Raw genomic sequence first — 17,839 nt, forward strand, 5'->3', positions numbered from 1 at the left:
GCAGCGCGTTTGCAGCTGTGCTATATGCAAAACTGACTCCTCTGATGGTGGTCTAGCTAGCAGCTGGGGGGTACAGCGCTTGACCATAAATATACCACACACTTCGCGCACTCCCATCTGCATTTATCGTCTAGCATAACCATCATCTTACATCCGGCAGTTCGCTTCATTGCCCTCGCCGCCTCGTATCCGGCACTAAATGGCTTCTCCAGATACAGATCCGACATTTTCCCCACCAACCATAATCCGGCCCATATCAACCCACACGCACAGCCTAATCCTCCTCCACGGCCGCGGCGACACCGGTCCCTCATTCTCGCTCATTGCGCATGCAGCAACATCGTCGAGACTGACCCTGCGACATTCTCTACCGAATTTCAAATTCATCTTCCCTACCGCGCTCTCCCTGCACTCCACCCCGGTCCGCCGACCTATGAATCAATGGTTCGATTACCTAGGCCCACATGCCCCATATTCACGACCAGATCTTCAAGCCTATGGCCTAAGGCGCACTACGGCGATGCTACATGAACTGGTTACAGCAGAGGCTGAAAAGGTGGGCTTAGAGAATGTCTTTGTTGGGGGCTTGAGCCAGGGGTGTGCAGCCGCGCTCGTGGGATGTATGACGTTAGAGGGTCGGATCGGTGGTTTTGTGGGCATGAGTGGATTTCTGCCGCTTGCGGTGGACTTCGAGGGAATTGACGCCCAAGGAAGGGAGAAGGGGCATATCGCTGTGAAGAAAGTGAAGGAGATTGCTTGCGTGCACGACAAACAGGGTGAAGCTTGTGACGTCGGGGCGTTCATGGATACTCCTGTATTTCTGGGGCACGGCACGGCGGATTTTGTTGTTAAGATGAAGCATGGCGAAAAGGCGAGGGACTTGCTTATCGATTTCGGATGCGATGTGACATGGAAATCGTACCAGGAATTTGGACACTGGTACAAGGAGCCGGATGAGATCGACGACATTCTGGCTTTTTTCAAAGGTGTCATCGAAGGTCAAAACGAACAGGAGATCGAACATGCATAGGAGGGGCATTGAATTTGCTGTCTGTATGCCTCCGTTAACTCATACTATAGAATTGCGACGTATTGAACGACAATGGGTATATTATCTACGTGATGAACAGAAAAATCATTGACACCACCACTTCAGCCCAGTGATTGACCAGAAGGTAGATATGAGCCGCTAGAAGGGCTAAATACCCTATGCACAGTAAAGACAGAGACGAAACGTCTTATCATATCTGTTCAATATGAATGCATGATATGCTTCGTGGCCCAACGAAAATGCCGAACAATTTCTCCGGGCCTGGACAGCCGAATTGTCAGTCTATAGATCGATTTGAGAGCGCGGGCGTGAGCCATGAGGTAGAATTCAGGCCCACAACGAAGATGCAATGTGGACAAGGCAGGGGATCGTAGCACCCACAATTGGGTATCATTCATGGCTCTCGGCAAGCCTTCCGTTGCTGCTCTTTTCATCTAATAATGGAATTTGGTCGACTGATGAGACCCTCTTGTGGATAGCGGGCTTGCCACCAGTGACAGAGGCTCCAGTGTCGCCAAGACCGTCTTCTGCGCTCACAAATCGTTGGCTCTCTGCTATTCCCAATTGACTCTTATTCTCGTCGTCATCGGCCTTCGGCGTCATCAATGGTGTTTTGATCTCGGGACTGGCTTGCCATTTGGCGACATCCTTCTTTAATTGCTCTAGCTCGCGTTGAAATCTGGTACCGAAAACGTCAATGTAGTAGTTCGCCCCATTATATATACTCCAGACGAAGACGACAAACAGGAAGGTTGCGCTGGCCCAGCGATTCCAGAACCAGAGGGGAGCGGGAACCATAGTAAGCAGTGCGTACGAATATTGAATACACATGAACGCCGGCTCTTGTAGGAACTCTGGGAGACTCAAGACAAACTTGCCGATCATCGTTGGTGCATAAGACTTCCGAAGCCAAGTGAACGACGTTGGTCGGCCAGCTTGGATCTTCTCCCGGCGTCTGACGGTGATGAAGAAATGGTAGGATAGCTGCCACACTGCGTACGGAAGCGTCGCCCAAAGCATCATCTGATATAGAGTATAATGCTCTGGGGACTTGGGCGACGAGTACAGGATAGTGTGAACGGCTGGAAAACGAGTACGCTGCAGCTCTTTAGGTATCAGGTGCACTATGCAGTGAAGCGCGACGGGAGGCATGATATGGATGAACAGGCTATGCAGAAAAACATGTCAGCCTCGAACATTTAGCGTCAACTAGTTGCGTGAATCATACCTTGTTACCTTGTCTAAGGAGTGGAAGACTAAAGAGTTGCGCCACATTGCGATTGCGACCGCATTGTTTCCGTATGCCAGACAATACGTGCTAATGAAGAGTCGTTTTGAATTCGGGAATACCCAGATACTCAGCATCAGCAGTAGGTTGACGAAATAGCAGAGATCGACGAGGAAGTAGTGGTAACCGCGTTTGTGGTACGTGTAGTACCGGATAGGCATGAAGTAGAGAATCTGCGCAGAGTACCAGAGGTGGAACCATTCAGGAAGCGCACCGACAAGATAGCCACTGATGAAAACGTTTAGTACACCACTGATGAATGATATCTTTTCGCGCCAGGTCACGGCCTTGGAGTCACTCCATCTTTTGCTTAGACGCTCTACTGACTGCCCAACGCGTTTCCTGTATTTGCTCAGCTGTTCTTCTGGTGGCGGAACACGACGCCTCCATTCATCTACGATTCGATCTTTTGCTATCAGACCCGTGGACTTAAGTCTTTGCAGCGGCACTCTTCGAACTTTCTCGGCTCTATTTGATACTGACGTTTGTAGGTTCTCAAGACGCGAAGGCAGCGCCAAATTCTCCAAGAAATCAAAGACTGTTAAGCGTTCCAACGGGGGAAACACTGTATTCTCAACATCATCTTGGTAGGAGCTGATCCCTGAGAAAGATGTCGTTCGGGATAGAAGTGCTGGCGATTTGGGCTCAATCTCTGGTGACGGGAGTAGCGGTGCCGTGTTGCCGCTCAAGCCATCATCTAAAATCGACCCTTTGGGAACATCTGAGGTCGCATGTACCAGGTCTGACTGTGACCCGGACTTCTCCATAGCCGTTATAGGATCTGCCATCGCAGCAGGCGGTAGGGGCTCTTCCTCGACTTTCGCAAGCCAGGAGATACTCCTGCGATGAGAGGTAGACAGAGGAGATCGAGGGGAGTTCGAGCCTACAGACATAGTGGTGTTAGTACAAGGGGAGAGTTTGCTCAGACAAGAAGAAACGCGGGCCTGATCGCATGAAGACATGAAAGCACCACAGAGGTCTATATGCTGTCGAATGTATACGGAACGGGGGACACTTGCTGGCTATTCAGTTGATCGAGTGAGACCCTGCAGTTCTCATGACGATAGGCAGTACGTTTCGAGTCAAGATAGGCAGCGGGTAAAGGCGCATGTGGTAGAAGATCAAAGGCGTTTGTTGATGTGAAGGCCAACGTGCACCAATACAGCTGTCCTCATTGGAGCGGTCTGTGACGACAGATGTCCCTGCATGAGCAATGTCTGCCTTAGGATTAAGGCAACAATGTGTCCCTCATCGTCGCGCACGCGAAATCACCACGCGCGCGTTAGCGGTAGCCATTATTAAGACTCAGCAGCGTCATTGAATACACCTTTCTGCTCCCAGGCGCCACTGCTGGCGACCGAGATCGTCGTCTGCTTTCATCATTATCGTCATCATCATCATCATCGTCATCACCGTATCGACCCCCAAACAACTCCCCTTCTGCGCAAAGGCAGCGCGCCGAAGCTTCCTACAACATGGGCAAGCTTATTCGGCTGGAAGTGTACAACTTCAAATCCTACCGCGGCCACCATGAACTGCTCTTTGGTGATGCGTATTTCACATCGATCATTGGTCCTAATGGATCAGGTAAATCAAATTCCATGGACGCCATCTCCTTCGTTCTCGGCATTAAGTCATCACATCTTCGCTCTTCTAATTTAAAGGACCTGATTTATCGCGGGCGCGTTCTCCAGACTTCCAAAATCAATGCAGATGGTACCGCAACCGAAGAAGCCGAACTGAATGGACACACAAATGGAGTCATCAATGGTACTCATCGTACTAATGGCGTGAACGAAGAGGATGGGTCGGAGGACGGGAGGATCGCACGTACAAGAAGTCAGGGACACGATCCGACAACCGCCTGGGTTATGGCTGTTTATGTCGATGCAGCAGATGAAGAGCACCGATGGAAACGCAGCATCACAAGCGCAGGCAGTAGCGAATACAGCATCAATGGCAAAACGGTCACCTCCAAAGACTACAATGCCGCATTAGAAGCCGAAGATATCCTGATCAAAGCGCGTAATTTTCTTGTATTTCAGGGTGACGTGGAGGCCATCGCATCGCAGTCTCCCAAAGACATTACTCGCCTGGTCGAGCAGATCTCTGGAAGTCTGGAACACAAGACGGAGTACGATGAGTTAAGCGCGCAGAGGGAAGAAGCTCAGAAAGCTACGGGATACCGATTTCAGGAAAAGCGCAAATTCGCCCACGAGATGAAGACTTACCGGGATCAAAAGAAGGAGGTCGACGATTATGAGGCAAAAGTCAAAGAGCGTGATGAGGCTATAGCGCAGAGGTCTCTCTGGAAACTCTACCATTTTCAGCGCGTCATTGATGAATCCAACGCCGAGATCTTGCGATGTCAGGAAGAACTCAAGGAGCACAGACGTGGTGTGCAGAAGTTTCAAGACAGACTTACCGAGGCCAAACGTGAGCAGGCAAAGGCTAGTCGAGCCTACTCACGATCGGAGGAAGCAATAAGAGCAAAAGAGAGTGACATTGAAGCGAAGCGTAGCGACATCGCCCCCCTCGAGACGTCAATTGCTCACCAAACTAGCTCTCGCGATGCCCAAGCTGCCAGAGCTGCTAAGGTTAAAGAAAGTGAAGAAAGGGCCACAGCTAGGATCGAGAAACTTGAAAAAGAGAAGTCGGTAGCTCAAAAGACACTGAAGAGGGCCGAAGACGATGCGCATATCCTTACTCAAAAAGCCGGTCGCGTGTTGAGTGGAGCGGACCTACAAGAATACAGCCAGCTATCGGTTGAGGCTAGCAAACGTACCACTAACGATGCTAACGAAGTACGCGACATCGATCGAAATTTGAAGACCAACGACGAAGTGGCCAATACACTTAGAGTCAGTGTTGAATCTCTGGATGCGCAGACTAGTCAACTGAGAGAATCTCTTGCAAGGCTGCTGGAGCAAAGAGACTCCCGTAGCCAAGAAGCAAAGGAATGCCAGTCACAGCTTGCAGCCAAAACACAAGAACAAAATCAAGTCAAATCAAGGCGCAAACGAGCTTTGGACCAACATACGGAGCAAAATGAGAAGCTTCAAGTACTCCTTCACCGCCTCAAGGATATTGAGGGCACTATAAGAGAGAGCGCTCGAGAAAAGGCAAAAAGAGCAGCTTTCAAAGATCTTCAACGGGTTTATGGAGAGGATGTCGTCATGGGTAGGATCTCTGATCTATTCAAACCCCGCGAGCATAAGTACGATACCGCCGTGACCATTGCCCTCGCGCCGGAGATGGACTCGGTCGTCATCGAATCTGAGAAATCCGCCCGAGAGTGCATCGACTACCTCGTCGAGAACAAGCTTCCGCGTATGAAGTTTCTCCCCCTCGACAAGATCGCAATTCGACCCGTTGATCAACGACTTAGGTCGCTTCAAAAGACCCGACTCGTCATCGATGCAATTCAATACGATTCCGCGCATGAGCGAGCTATGTCCGCAGTCTGTGGTGATGCCGTGATTTGCGAGAGCCTCGAACGAGCTCGACAGATCTGTTTTGGGAAACAGCGCTTTAACGTTAAAGCTGTGACGTATGACGGCGCTGTCATAAACAAGGGCGGAACTATGACTGGTGGTAGTGGTGGAAAAAAACAGACTACTCAACAATTTACAGCTGCGGCAGAAGCAGAGAAGCACCGCAGCGATGTTGCAAAGATTAGGTCCGCGCTTGAAGCTCTCCCAGATACCAATGCTCTGGACTTGGAAGAGCAGGGTTTGATAATCGAGCAGATGAAGCTCCAAACGAGGCTAGAAGCGGCGAAAGACGAAGTCAAGACTTTAGACCGGAATATCCAAGATGGGAAGAAAGCTTTGAAGAACGCCGAAAGCGAATTAGCGACGGCTAAGGCTCAGCTTTCAAAGCAAGCAGCGAAAATCAGCAACCTGCAAGAGACTCGAGAGAGCTATGCAGACGCGATAGCACAGGTCGAAGATGAGGTCTTCGCGGCTTTCTGTAATCGACTCCATTACTCTAATATTCGAGAATACGTAGCGGAGCAAGGATCTCTCCAACAAGAGTTGAATGAAAAGAGGCGTGACTTCCTTACGCAGATAAAGAGACTTGAGACGCAAATCTCCAAAGCGACTGAGGACAGAGACATGGAACGGAGCAGGCACGAGAGTCTAAAAAAAGCAATGATGAAACTGGACAAGGAAATCTCGCAGATCCGCGCCAATAAAGAAACCCAGGAGCATGAGCTGGACCGGATGGAGACTGAACTCGATCAGATTCGGGAAAGTCTCGTCAAATTGCGAGAGTCTCAGCAGGACACAGCAAGTCTGGTGAGACAGCGCACGTCGGAATTGGACGCCGAGAAGAAGAAATCCGACGTAGAGGCAAAGAAGATTAATGAGCATGAAAACACGAAGAGGAAGATCTTGAGCGAGCGATATGCGCTTCTACAAGAATGCAAATTGAACGAGATCAAGATAGCTCTAACCGAAGACTCGAAACCCATTGAGTCGTTGCCAATGGGAGATCTGAACGACGACGTCGATGACGAAGACGCCATGGATGTTGATGAGGACCCAGACAGCACTATGCTACCACAGGCAGAGGAAAAAGATTTTGGAATCCATATCAACTTTGAAGAGCTTGACAAAGATCTCTGTGAGGTACGCGCTTCACATCGCTGACGTTATCTTGATACTCACGCAAATTTAGGATGGGTCTGATGATACCGAGAAAAAACTCGACCAAACGATCCGCTCACTAACTACCGAGCTTGATAAGATGCAGCCGAACATGACAGCCACACGGAAGCTGGACAGTGCAATTACACGTCACGAAGACGCGGAACAAGAACATATCAGAGCTCGCGAAGAAGAAAAGGCCCTCAACAAGAAGTTTGAGGATGTCCAAAAACAACGACTGACGAAGTTCAACCGTGCGTTCAAGCATATCTCGGAGCATATCAAGAATGTATACGCCGATCTTACGAGGACTGTGGGAAGCAGTGTGGTCGGTAATGCTCAATTGACCGTCGAGCACGACGATGAACCATATCTGGATGGCCTCAAATACACGGCTATGCCACCGCTGAAGCGTTTTCGGGACATGGAGTACCTTTCCGGTGGCGAAAAAACCATCGCTGCGCTTGCGCTTCTATTTGCCGTGCACAGCTATGCGCCGTCACCTTTCTTCGTTCTGGATGAAGTTGACGCTGCCCTGGACAACCTTAACGTTGCTCGTGTTGCCAACTATGTCAAGAAGAATGCTATGCCAGGTATGCAGTTCATTGTCATCAGTCTCAAGACCGCTTTCTTCATGGAGAGCGAAAGTCTTGTGGGTATCATGAGAGATCAGGGTGAGAACTCGAGTCGAGCAGTGACCTTGGATGTAAGTCATGTAGCGCACATCTCTATGGATGAATCACTGATCAAAGAAACAGTTGCGTAAATACCTGCCTAATTAGTTTGTTATGTGGCGAATTCGGTGAAGATCATCTTTGGAGTTCGTTCAATATCGATTCCTGAACTAGGGACGGGAGTTCTACCTGGGAATACATACGGGCCACTCAGTCAGCTATGTAAATGTATATCGGATACGTGAAGCCTCGCGGTGGTGAGTGGCAATCCACTGTTCCAAAGATGCAATAATATACGCTTTAACACTTCCATGCAACATGAAATCAACTTCTGTTCTGAGAGGCACATGGCACCTGAAAATCTCTATCATCACTGGAAATGGTATTTCTCGTCAATCGCGTATGATTATCCTACCTTAGCACATACGGACCAAAGTTTTACATCTGAACCTATAATAGCAATAACCGCGCGTTTCTCTCGTTCAGTCTCTGACGATTGGGACGCGCCGGAATGGACTAGGAGTGCTAAGAGGAACTAAGAACGAGTTCCATCTTTGACCTGGCAGTGCGTGGGAGTTGCAGAAATGCTAAAGGAATAGTGAAACGATTTGTCTGTAATGGTGTTTCACCCTGTTTGCATGCTGTGGAGTGTAACGGCGCCCTGGTTGATGGTTGGTTGGCTGAGTCATTAAGCGCTGTTGACGAAAATAGCCCGTGTCCAAGATACCTACCTAGCCTAATAAGTAATCCATACTGTAATTAACTCTGATTGATTGGGTATTACAGTATTGGTTATTAATAATATCAGTGCCTCGTAACCGCTATGACTCCTTCTGCTATAGAGATCATGTGTATGAATATGTGATAACATCCGCATACACCTTAACCTCTACTTTCAATTTCACGTTAAGCTGAACCTCACCTGCATCCTCATCCGGCCCTGCATCCATCCCTCCAGCCATCCATTCATCTGCATCCTGCTCCTTCCTATCCAGCACTTGTTGTTCTCTCCAGCGCAAGCCTGTTTTTCACCTCCTCCCGTCTCGAAAACCGCTCGCCCGCTCCCCCACCCTCCCCAACCAGCCTTCACAACGGCTCAACCATCTCTCCCAAAATCCTCCTCTCATACAAGTACAGCCCCGGCATCACCCAACGCTCTCGCCATCGCCGCGCAACTCACCACCGCCTCTACTATCCTCTGGGATCCCACTTATACTAGTCGGCCGCCGCCTGGCAACCTCAGGCCTACTCACGCCGGCACTTTGGCCATCGGAAGTCGTACAGATTCGTCAATCAGTGTGAGAAGTCTTGGTGGTGACCACCAGGTTCCAATTATGGACAAGAGACATCCGAGTTCCTTTCAGCAGCTCGAGAAGCTCGGGGAGGGAACCTACGCGACGGTAGGTATTCATTTGGCTCACCATTCACGAAGTTGACAAGATAGGTCTTCAAAGGTCGTAACCGCCAGACTGGCGAGTTTGTCGCCTTAAAAGAGATCCACCTCGACAGCGAAGAGGGAACGCCTTCCACTGCGATCCGCGAGATCTCTCTCATGAAAGAGCTGAAGCACGAGAACATCGTCTCTCTCCATGATGTCATACATACTGAAAATAAGCTTATGCTCGTTTTCGAGTTCATGGATAAGGACTTGAAGAAGTACATGGACTCACGTGGCGATAGAGGTCAACTGGATCCACCAACCATCAAATCGTTCATGTATCAACTGCTGCGTGGCATTGCATTTTGTCACGAGAACAGAGTGCTACACCGAGACTTGAAGCCACAGAACCTTCTCATCAATACCAAGGGCCAATTGAAGCTGGCCGACTTCGGTCTCGCGCGGGCATTCGGCATTCCCGTCAATACCTTCTCAAATGAAGTCGTAACTTTATGGTATCGCGCACCCGACGTCCTCCTGGGTAGCCGAACGTATAACACTAGTATTGATATCTGGTCCGCTGGCTGCATTATGGCAGAGATGTATACTGGGAGGCCACTTTTCCCTGGCACGACTAATGAGGACCAACTTCAGAAAATTTTCAGATTGATGGGCACACCGTCAGAGCGATCTTGGCCCGGTATCTCTAATTTTCCAGAATACAAACCCAATTTTCACGTCTATGCGACTCAGAAGCTTCAGAACATCATTCCTCACCTCGAATACGACCAAGTTGGACTTGATCTCCTCAGCAGGATGCTTCAGTTGCGGCCTGAGCTACGCGTATCCGCACAGGACTCACTGTCGCATCCGTGGTTCAACGATCTGCATCAAAGACAACAGCACCAGTCACAAATGGCGCAGCAACAGGCGCAACAAGCACAAATGGGTGGTAGCAATTTTCAAATTCCTCAAGGTGCTTATTAATGGTTCGAGGTTCATGGCACTCTAGGGCCTTCATGCGGCAGAATCTATATCGATACCACTTTCAAAGCAGTGTTCAATATTCAATTGTTTCATTCAACTAACTCCTGTATCTAGACCTACGTGAGCGGTACAAACACAGGATGGACGAGGCCGCGAAGCATCCTGCATGCTCCGCACATCTTGCGCCAGTAACATCGCCATCAAGACGTCTCACGCGATCAGACAATTCTGAAGATATCGATATGGATGTCTTACTTCCCCCAGCAGCTGGGCCATTGAATTTGACGCTGTCTATTGGGTGTCTGACGGAGCCTAAGGAGCTTGTTTTTACGAATCATCGTGTTTCCATCGTGACTATCTTAGACCATCCCAATACGTTCCTCCCGATGCGGTCATCGCACCGAGCCCCTAAGTTGTCCGCAAAGCCATGCGAAGAGCCAATGCCTGACCCATCTTCGGCAAAGACAGAGATACCATTCATGGCAGTTTTAGTACCAGAACAGAGAACAGAGTGTTCGGTGGCTCCCTCAGCGAAGCGGAGCATGCGGAAAGGATCAGGCCCAAAGCCAGACACAGACGGTACTAGAGTACTAATATTGCTGGACCCTGACGACTTCTTCGCTCGATTGACAAGGCCCCCGTCGTTAATCACAAGCGTAACTTCGCCAGCGCCGGACGCGACATGTGTGTCCACTGGCACAGGATTGGGAGGGGTCTAGGCAGAAATAGCAGTGGTATTGATAGTACTAAAGAACCAAATACGTAAATGCGGAATGGATCTGGCTGTCGTATGGGCTGCAGACACGATGGGCACCTCACCTTTCTTCCAAGGGTCTTTTAAGTAGAAGAGTCAGCGTCTGAGCTAAGTGATTCGGACACAAAGTGCGAACTCCCCCATAAACAGGAAGGAATTACAGCCTTTTGACTGAACGCTACTTCACCACGTCTAGGGGAGGGAGCATTACTTCGAGAAACCAGAATGTATACCCCTATCGGTATGTGGTTTGAACAAGTCTGTTATTGTGATGCCCATTTGGTTCTCGATACTTCGTGTTATAAGGTATTTTCATGCCAGAGACAGGAGAGCATCGAGGAAATTCTTCGGACGAGTGTGAGCAAGTTGTTACTAATGACCAGGTCCTATGGTTGGGTCATCACGGAAAACACGATAGCAAGCGCAGTAGCAGCGCATGATAATCTTAAAAGGCCCCCCGTAGTTGGAAAGCTAAGTTAACGTACCCACTAATAAGCCAACCCACTAATGAGCCAACCCACTAATGAGCCAACCCACTAATGAGCCAACCCACTAATGAGCCAACCCACTAATGAGCCAACCCACTAATAAACCACGTGATTTGAGTACGACTCTAAACGCCTATATTAGTAACTATATACTTAAAATAGAGGGAATTTATATAAATAAGCCTTATATACCTTCTTAGGGACTATCTATCTAGTTTATAGTAATTAAGTCTCTCCTCACCGTGCATCCAGTTCGCCGCCATGCATATCATCTAACAACATTCTTAATGAGAACACCAGCTCCGTTGAGCCTGTTATATCATGTCAGGCCTCACCTGTACCGTCGATTTCTGTTAGGAGAACAGACACAGCTCTATTCGTGTTCGCCAGCTTCACGCTGGGACCTTACCACGCATATGGATCTTGTTGACGAAGAATCGTTGTCACACTTTGATCCTTCCCGATATTATCCAGCAAGAATTGGCGACTCGATTGGGAGTTCTTGCATAATAAGATCCAAGTTAGGATATGGGCGAAGTTCAACTACTTGGCTTTGCCAAGATTTGAAGTAAGCCGGATTTGGAGAGCAATAGCACATGCTAATTACGAAATAGCAAACACTTCAAAGTCCTGAAGATCTTAACCGCAGATGCTACTTCGCATGAAGCCCAAGCATTGAAGCATATAGAGCAATGTTCATCATCCCAGGAACATCCAGGCAAATACTGTGTTCGACGATCTAATCAAATTTTCAGTATTACATCGAACGGCCGAGTACATCAATGCTTTTTATTTGAGCCGCTAGGAGCAAGTCTACTAGAGTTTACTAAGGCGATTCCGAGGAATTCTTTTGGATCTCATAATGTTCGTTGGATTACTACTTATCTTCTTCACGCAATGGATTTCCTCCACTCTAATGGAGTTGTCCATACAGGTGTGTTGAAATCCAGGATTCATTATTCAAGACTGCTGAACTCATAACAGACATTAAATTGGACAATATTCAAATGACCCTGCCGAATGACGAGGAGGAGTTTCTAAACTCTTTTATCGCAGCTGAAACACACCACACAAGTTATGTGAAGCAAATCAATAGTGACTTACCTATATATCGATCTCGCCAAATGGTCCAAGACGAACTAGGATACCCCATACTCTGCGATCTGGGTTCAGCTGTACTAGGCACCTCATATCACAAAGGGCTAGCTCAAGCTCTTCCATATCGGGCTCCTGAAGTAATATTTGGTGCAGATTGGAACTCCAAAATCGATGTTTGGAATTTGGGCGTTTTAGTGAGTCAGATTGGTCTTCTTCGCTCTAATGCTTACATTCCTATTCAGATCTGGGAACTCCTTTTTGGGGAACGTATCTTCGGACAAACAGATGAACTGAGCTCGGTAAGTCTGATGGTTCAGTATTTAGGTCTTCCTCCGAAGAGCTTCCTTGGTCGTTGCGCCGCATCTCAAGCTTTCTTCGATGAAAAGGGTGAGTCCGTATGCTACTCGATCTATAAACCCGACAGCTGATGAGGATTAAGGAGACTGGAAGCATGGAGACATCAGCGCCATACATATTGAAGATCGGGTGGAAGCAGAGGCAACAATGCCATTGCTTTTCGATTTTATGCGCTGCATGTGGAGATGGGATCCCGACGATCGGATATCAGCAAGTGAGCTTCTCAAGCACCCTTGGTTACACACTGGATGACGACTTAAGTAATGGTTCGCTTATGAATTGCTACTCCTTAGGTGTGTACACTTCGTACATGCCCATTCTCTTCTAGAATATTTATGGATATCTTGATGCGTCTGGAAGAAATTCGAACCGCGCAAGGTGAACCAAACGGTGCTCTACTGCATCTCGAATTCAGCTCACCACCATTCATTCCAGGCTCTCATCACCATCAACTCTATTGGCTGCATCTGCGCAAAGATGCCCATAATATAAGCGATGGCAACAATAATATGCATCTTGGAATGGCGATTGCTCAGCGGCGAAAATGCGATGACATTAGCTAGGGGACCAGCTGGCATTCCGCAGCGTAAAGAATTCAAATCATCTCAATTCAATTCAAATCGAAGAGGCTTGATTTGCCTCGCGCAGATTATTCGTCCATCAATGAGTCTACTCTCTCGATCCTAGACTTCTCCTCGTCTGTACTTAGTCTTACCATCCAGTCTCCAAAGCTTCCGAGGGCGCTGCGAGGTTCGTGCATATGCTGCTTGAAGAAGCCCGTCATCTCTGCTGCGGGAAATTTCGCCTTAGGCACCATCGCAGCAAATTCCGTTCCCATAGCTATGTATCTTAGTACATGCTATTCTAGGCGATGCTCGATGGTCAGCCCAAAACCACTAGGATACTAATGAAGTCGCTGCACCCGCTCAATCTGATTCCCTAGCACGATCTTGGCTAGTGCAGACCACCCCGCGCTGCTGACGCTCTGCTGACGCTCTGCTGACACACCGCTAAAACGGTCAGTATCAGCCAGCCAAGCCAGCACTGTGGCTGATGGCTTCTTCGATGCGCCACATACGACTGTCTAGCCTGTCTAGCTCGCGCTGCTACGGCGTACTACTTGAACATCAGATGCAGAAACAGCCGGCCACTCTGAACCAGACTTCCTATCAATCAGTTCAGTTCAACTTTGGGCCTCTAGTTGAATTGAACTGAAGTACTTCAACTCTTACCATCGTAGAATTGAACTGGACTGTTAATCCTAGTAGTAGAATTAAAGTTGAACTGGACTAGACTGAAGTATATTAGTAAGATTAGCTAAAAGTCTTAAAGATAGATAAAATTTAGTATTCTAAGATATTACCTATATAGTAGTTCTTAATATAAGTGAATAATAAGCTTAAAAGAAACTATATTAATATTATTAATATATAGCTATTAGTATAGAGACTTTATGTGGTTTTTTACATGAGAGAGTGATAGTAAGTCACGTGTAAATCACGTGACTCGTCACATGACGACTTACATAATGTGCCCGTACAGTCACATGATATATCATGTGACGTATCATGTGACGTATCACGTGACGTATCACGTGACTTTCCTCTATTAAATCTAGTCGAATCACCTAACCTTAAGAGGATATCCACTAATATACCTATCTATATGTAACTTTAGTTCAACTCAACTATTAGCAACTCAATCCTACCCTAGAATTGAATTGGACTGAAGATCCAACCCTTGGCAAGAGGCCTCAGTTGAACTGGACTGAGTCAATTCTGGAGAGGCAGAATTGAAGTTGGACTGATTGATAGGAACTCTGCTCTGAACACTGCGAGCGTCTCAGCCTCGCTGCAACATGGAGGCGCTTTACGCAGTATGCAGCTGCCTAACACTCATCGTGCAAACACGGTCTGCTGTTCAACACTCATGCGCACCAGACGAAACGCGAAATGCGACTGTTGAAGGCAGTAAACGACAGATTCGAGCTGACCTCGTTCCCCAGCGACCGCACTCCTTCCTACGCAATCCTCTCACACACATGGGGTCGAGGAGAAGACGATGAGGTCATATTCAGCGACATTTCCGATGGCATCACTTCTTGGTTAGGCATCTGCTAATTGATTCTTCAGCCTCACTGGTGCTGACTTGTGCACCGGCTCGTTCCTCTTCACTACTGTTGCCGTCCTTCAGAAGCGCCTGAGTCCAGTCAAGATGTTGCTGCACTGGTTCATAACTTTTTGGGGTAATCTCGCTGGTGCACTATTCGTCGTCTCGATTATCTTCGGCTGTAAGTCAAGCTCCGAGTCAAAGTTTCCAGACTCTAAACAGTATCTAACGCGTCGCAGACGGCAACGTCTTTGCAAAGGACCCCTATCTCACCGAAATCCACAACTTTGTTCGAACCAAGCAAGTTGTTCCTATGTGGCACAACATCTTTCTTCGCGGGATCGGTTGCAATTGGCTCGTGTGCCTAGGCTGTTTCTTCGGCTTCCAGGCCCGTGACCTCGCATCCAAGATCATCGGCATTTGGTTTCCGATCTTTGCCTTCGTCGCGCTTGGTTTCGATCACGTTGTTGCTAATATGTTCTTTGTGCCCATGGGAATCTGGTTGAAGACACCTGGTGTCACTGTCAGCCTGTATATCTGGAAAGGTATCATCCCTGCTTTCTTGGGTAACTTGGTTGGTGGTGCGTTGTTCTGTGGTGGGTATTACTGGTGGATGTACCTTGCATTCCAACCTGAGGTCGAAGTTGATGGTGTCAAATACCAACGAGGGCCAGTCTCTAATGGCATCAGCTTGTTCAGTAAGACAAAGGGTAGCGATGTCGAGAGTAATGCTGGGTCAACGATCAAAAAGGTTGACCATGCCTTATAAACGAGCTGGTCGTACCGGACTCGGCGCTGTTGGAATGCATATCTCTCGGAACGCGAAGAGTACTGAAGATGCTGCGATATTTACTGACATGCCTTGGACGTTCGACAAGACTTCGATACCCGGGATCTCGCGAGTCCTATGGCTAGACCTCGTGCGCATCAGTATGAGTGAAACAAGTATGACTGTGACGATCATGATGAGCTTTTGCCATCACACTGCCTTATCTATGTTGTACTCAGAGTCGTACTCCGTATCAGACATATGCGAAATGTTTTCTTCAGACGTAATGGCATACGAAAGGGGGTAGATGTAGAAATATATATACATGTAATTAGACTTTTGTTTACATCGTGAAACAATACGACTTCATCCCTTACACTCAAAACCTCGATAAGTACTTACTATTGAGCTTAATGCAGTTAGTAGGTGACGCTAGGGACAGGACCAGGAAGAGAGCAATGAGAATAACTAAATAGTTAGCTTGTAGTGGGAAGGATCGCCACGGCCAATTAAACACAATCCATAGACCTATCTTTTACCGTCTATCAGATCAAGGCTAGTAGTGACTATACTTCGTCCTATGCGAAATATCCCATTCCCCGGCTCCAAATGTGATATTTGCCCTATTGGGGCCTCCATGGGGTGTCTGGGATGTGTGGTGCAACCCTGGCTGTGCTCGTATGAGATACGGAGGACGCTCATCGTGTGGTTGGTGTATTGATTGACTGGCCCCGCATCTGTATGCAGCCCCTCACCTGATGGATGGTACCCACCACGATGCTAATGGTATAAACAGGTTGCCCGCCACGGCGACGAGCGACAAGTCATCAAATCCTCCTTTCTCTTCCAGAAGTCGTACAGACTGAGTCAATATCACTCTTTTCGACTCGGATTACCTGAGATTCACATCTGCACTTCGTACTGTCGAACAGGCTGAAGCCTTCGAGTCAAGCCACTCCTCAACCAAACCATCCATACACATATATATACCCTTCGACCCTTTCAAATTCTTACAACGATGTCTCTCATGGTCACATACTCGAGAAGTCGCTCCTTCCAATCACGGCCGACATCGACAACACCGACGACTCAAGCACCGTCACTGAACACGCCTCAGCAAGTGCGACCTTATGGTATCGATGCTGTGAAAGTGCCCGGCAGCGTCATGTCTCGTACATCTTCGACGAGTAGCAGCAATACAAGTAAAGAACAGGGCAGGAAATGGTGGTGGAACTGGTACTAAATGGCGCTGCGGCGAGGCATCGTAACGTCGCAAGGTTCTTCGAGATTGGTCCGATGCGATTGTGAGACCCTACAGATTGATTATGGGCACGAGCCGGGCTAGGAGTGTTGACAGTGACATTGAAGACAGAAAGTTTGAGGGTAAGCGAGTGATTGGCGTTAGTGAATCCACGGGATCTTTTCGTGCAGGTTCCGTAAACAGGCCGGCAACCAAGTCTACTGGTTTAGACGTTGTATCTACCAATTAGGGGGTTCTATAGGATAAATCCATGACTTAATAAATGGCAATCTCCTTAGGACCGACTTTCTTGAGCTATCCATGATGTTCTTCTGTTGTCAAGTGCGATTTCTTGTTGGATAAACTTTCCAAATCGAATGCTGAATTATCGACACACTGATACAATGAAGAAGGCGAATTTACGGGCCAATCAATTCATCGAGACAAGGCTGTGGCTGTTCTTTGCCGAGCATGTATCCTTGTCGACACCACAAGATACCACCATCCTTTCGCCGATGGATGATGGATGCATCATGCACATACACATGCACATCAACCCCTAGCCCTTAACCATCACCCAACAACATATTCCCGACCAAGCACTCAGTCAGCTACACCGACATCGTCCCCGGCCCGCAGGTGGTCCAAACTGCGTAAAGTCGAATCCGTGGAAGCCTATCAGCGAGCGTTGACCCCACCAGCTCAACGCTCTCCCAGGCGCGACGGTCCGCAAAGTAGTGTAGTGATGTTGTAAAGCTGAAGCTTCATCCATGACTTACTAAGCGGTGATATACGAGTAATGTCTTCCTGGACGCTGCAGTCTATCCGAACACAGTCCTTTACATCCACGAGTAATTAGTCAATCCTTGCGCTATCACGCCGAAATCGCCGAAGCCAAGCTCGCTGGGACTGTATTACCCATGTGTGTAATTAAGGCTAGTCCTGCATGGTACAACTACAATGGTACCCTGGGACAGCTACTGCCGACCAACAC

At 48.2% G+C, this 17,839-nt stretch overlaps 5 protein-coding genes across 5 annotated transcripts; 4 read left to right on the forward strand and 1 right to left on the reverse strand.

The window, feature by feature from the left end:
- The first annotated feature begins 19 nt into the window (after positions 1-19).
- On the forward strand, positions 20-1,236 carry EJ05DRAFT_61551 (alpha/beta-hydrolase). Its single transcript, XM_033749807.1, has one exon. The coding sequence runs from the start codon at positions 200-202 to the stop codon at positions 1,028-1,030; it is 831 nt and encodes a 276-aa protein (XP_033598761.1). The 5' UTR covers positions 20-199; the 3' UTR covers positions 1,031-1,236.
- On the reverse strand, positions 1,030-3,452 carry EJ05DRAFT_477483 (uncharacterized protein; the record flags this gene model as incomplete). The annotated part of the gene is made up of 3 exons (XM_033744261.1): positions 3,359-3,452; positions 2,280-3,222; positions 1,030-2,219 (listed from the first exon to the last, which is right to left on the reverse strand). Coding segments are annotated over exons 2-3 (1,622 nt in total), but the record flags the coding sequence as incomplete, so codon positions are not given.
- Positions 3,453-8,488: 5,036 nt separating this feature from the next.
- EJ05DRAFT_493579 (Pkinase-domain-containing protein) lies at positions 8,489-10,030 on the forward strand (the record flags this gene model as incomplete). The annotated part of the gene is made up of 3 exons (XM_033746130.1): positions 8,489-8,516; positions 8,803-9,065; positions 9,110-10,030. The coding sequence occupies 3 exons, from the start codon at positions 8,489-8,491 to the stop codon at positions 10,028-10,030; spliced, it is 1,212 nt and encodes a 403-aa protein (XP_033598763.1).
- A 1,658-nt stretch (positions 10,031-11,688) lies between these two features.
- Positions 11,689-12,979, forward strand: EJ05DRAFT_493581 (kinase-like protein; the record flags this gene model as incomplete). The annotated part of the gene is made up of 5 exons (XM_033746131.1): positions 11,689-11,840; positions 11,887-12,206; positions 12,257-12,564; positions 12,613-12,757; positions 12,810-12,979. The coding sequence occupies 5 exons, from the start codon at positions 11,689-11,691 to the stop codon at positions 12,977-12,979; spliced, it is 1,095 nt and encodes a 364-aa protein (XP_033598764.1).
- Positions 12,980-14,386: 1,407 nt separating this feature from the next.
- EJ05DRAFT_511994 (Formate/nitrite transporter) lies at positions 14,387-15,934 on the forward strand. Its single transcript, XM_033748294.1, has 4 exons — positions 14,387-14,603; positions 14,668-14,831; positions 14,860-15,017; positions 15,076-15,934. The coding sequence occupies exons 1-4, from the start codon at positions 14,586-14,588 to the stop codon at positions 15,603-15,605; spliced, it is 870 nt and encodes a 289-aa protein (XP_033598765.1). The 5' UTR covers positions 14,387-14,585; the 3' UTR covers positions 15,606-15,934.
- The last annotated feature ends 1,905 nt before the right edge of the window (positions 15,935-17,839 follow it).

The sequence above is a fragment of the Pseudovirgaria hyperparasitica genome (genome assembly GCF_010093815.1).
Source record: "Pseudovirgaria hyperparasitica strain CBS 121739 unplaced genomic scaffold EJ05scaffold_11, whole genome shotgun sequence".
In the NCBI taxonomy this organism is placed as follows: Eukaryota; Fungi; Ascomycota; class Dothideomycetes; order Acrospermales; family Acrospermaceae; genus Pseudovirgaria; species Pseudovirgaria hyperparasitica.

Bases quoted from the DNA above. Each gene is read 5' to 3' on its own strand.
- EJ05DRAFT_61551 (XM_033749807.1), top strand. From the start codon at position 200: ATGGCTTCTCCAGATACAGATCCGACATTTTCCCCACCAACCATAATC.
- EJ05DRAFT_511994 (XM_033748294.1), top strand. The intron at 14,832-14,859 runs GTTAGGCATCTG...TTGATTCTTCAG, and splicing joins TCCGATGGCATCACTTCTTG to CCTCACTGGTGCTGACTTGT. The intron at 15,018-15,075 runs GTAAGTCAAGCT...AACGCGTCGCAG, and splicing joins CGTCTCGATTATCTTCGGCT to ACGGCAACGTCTTTGCAAAG.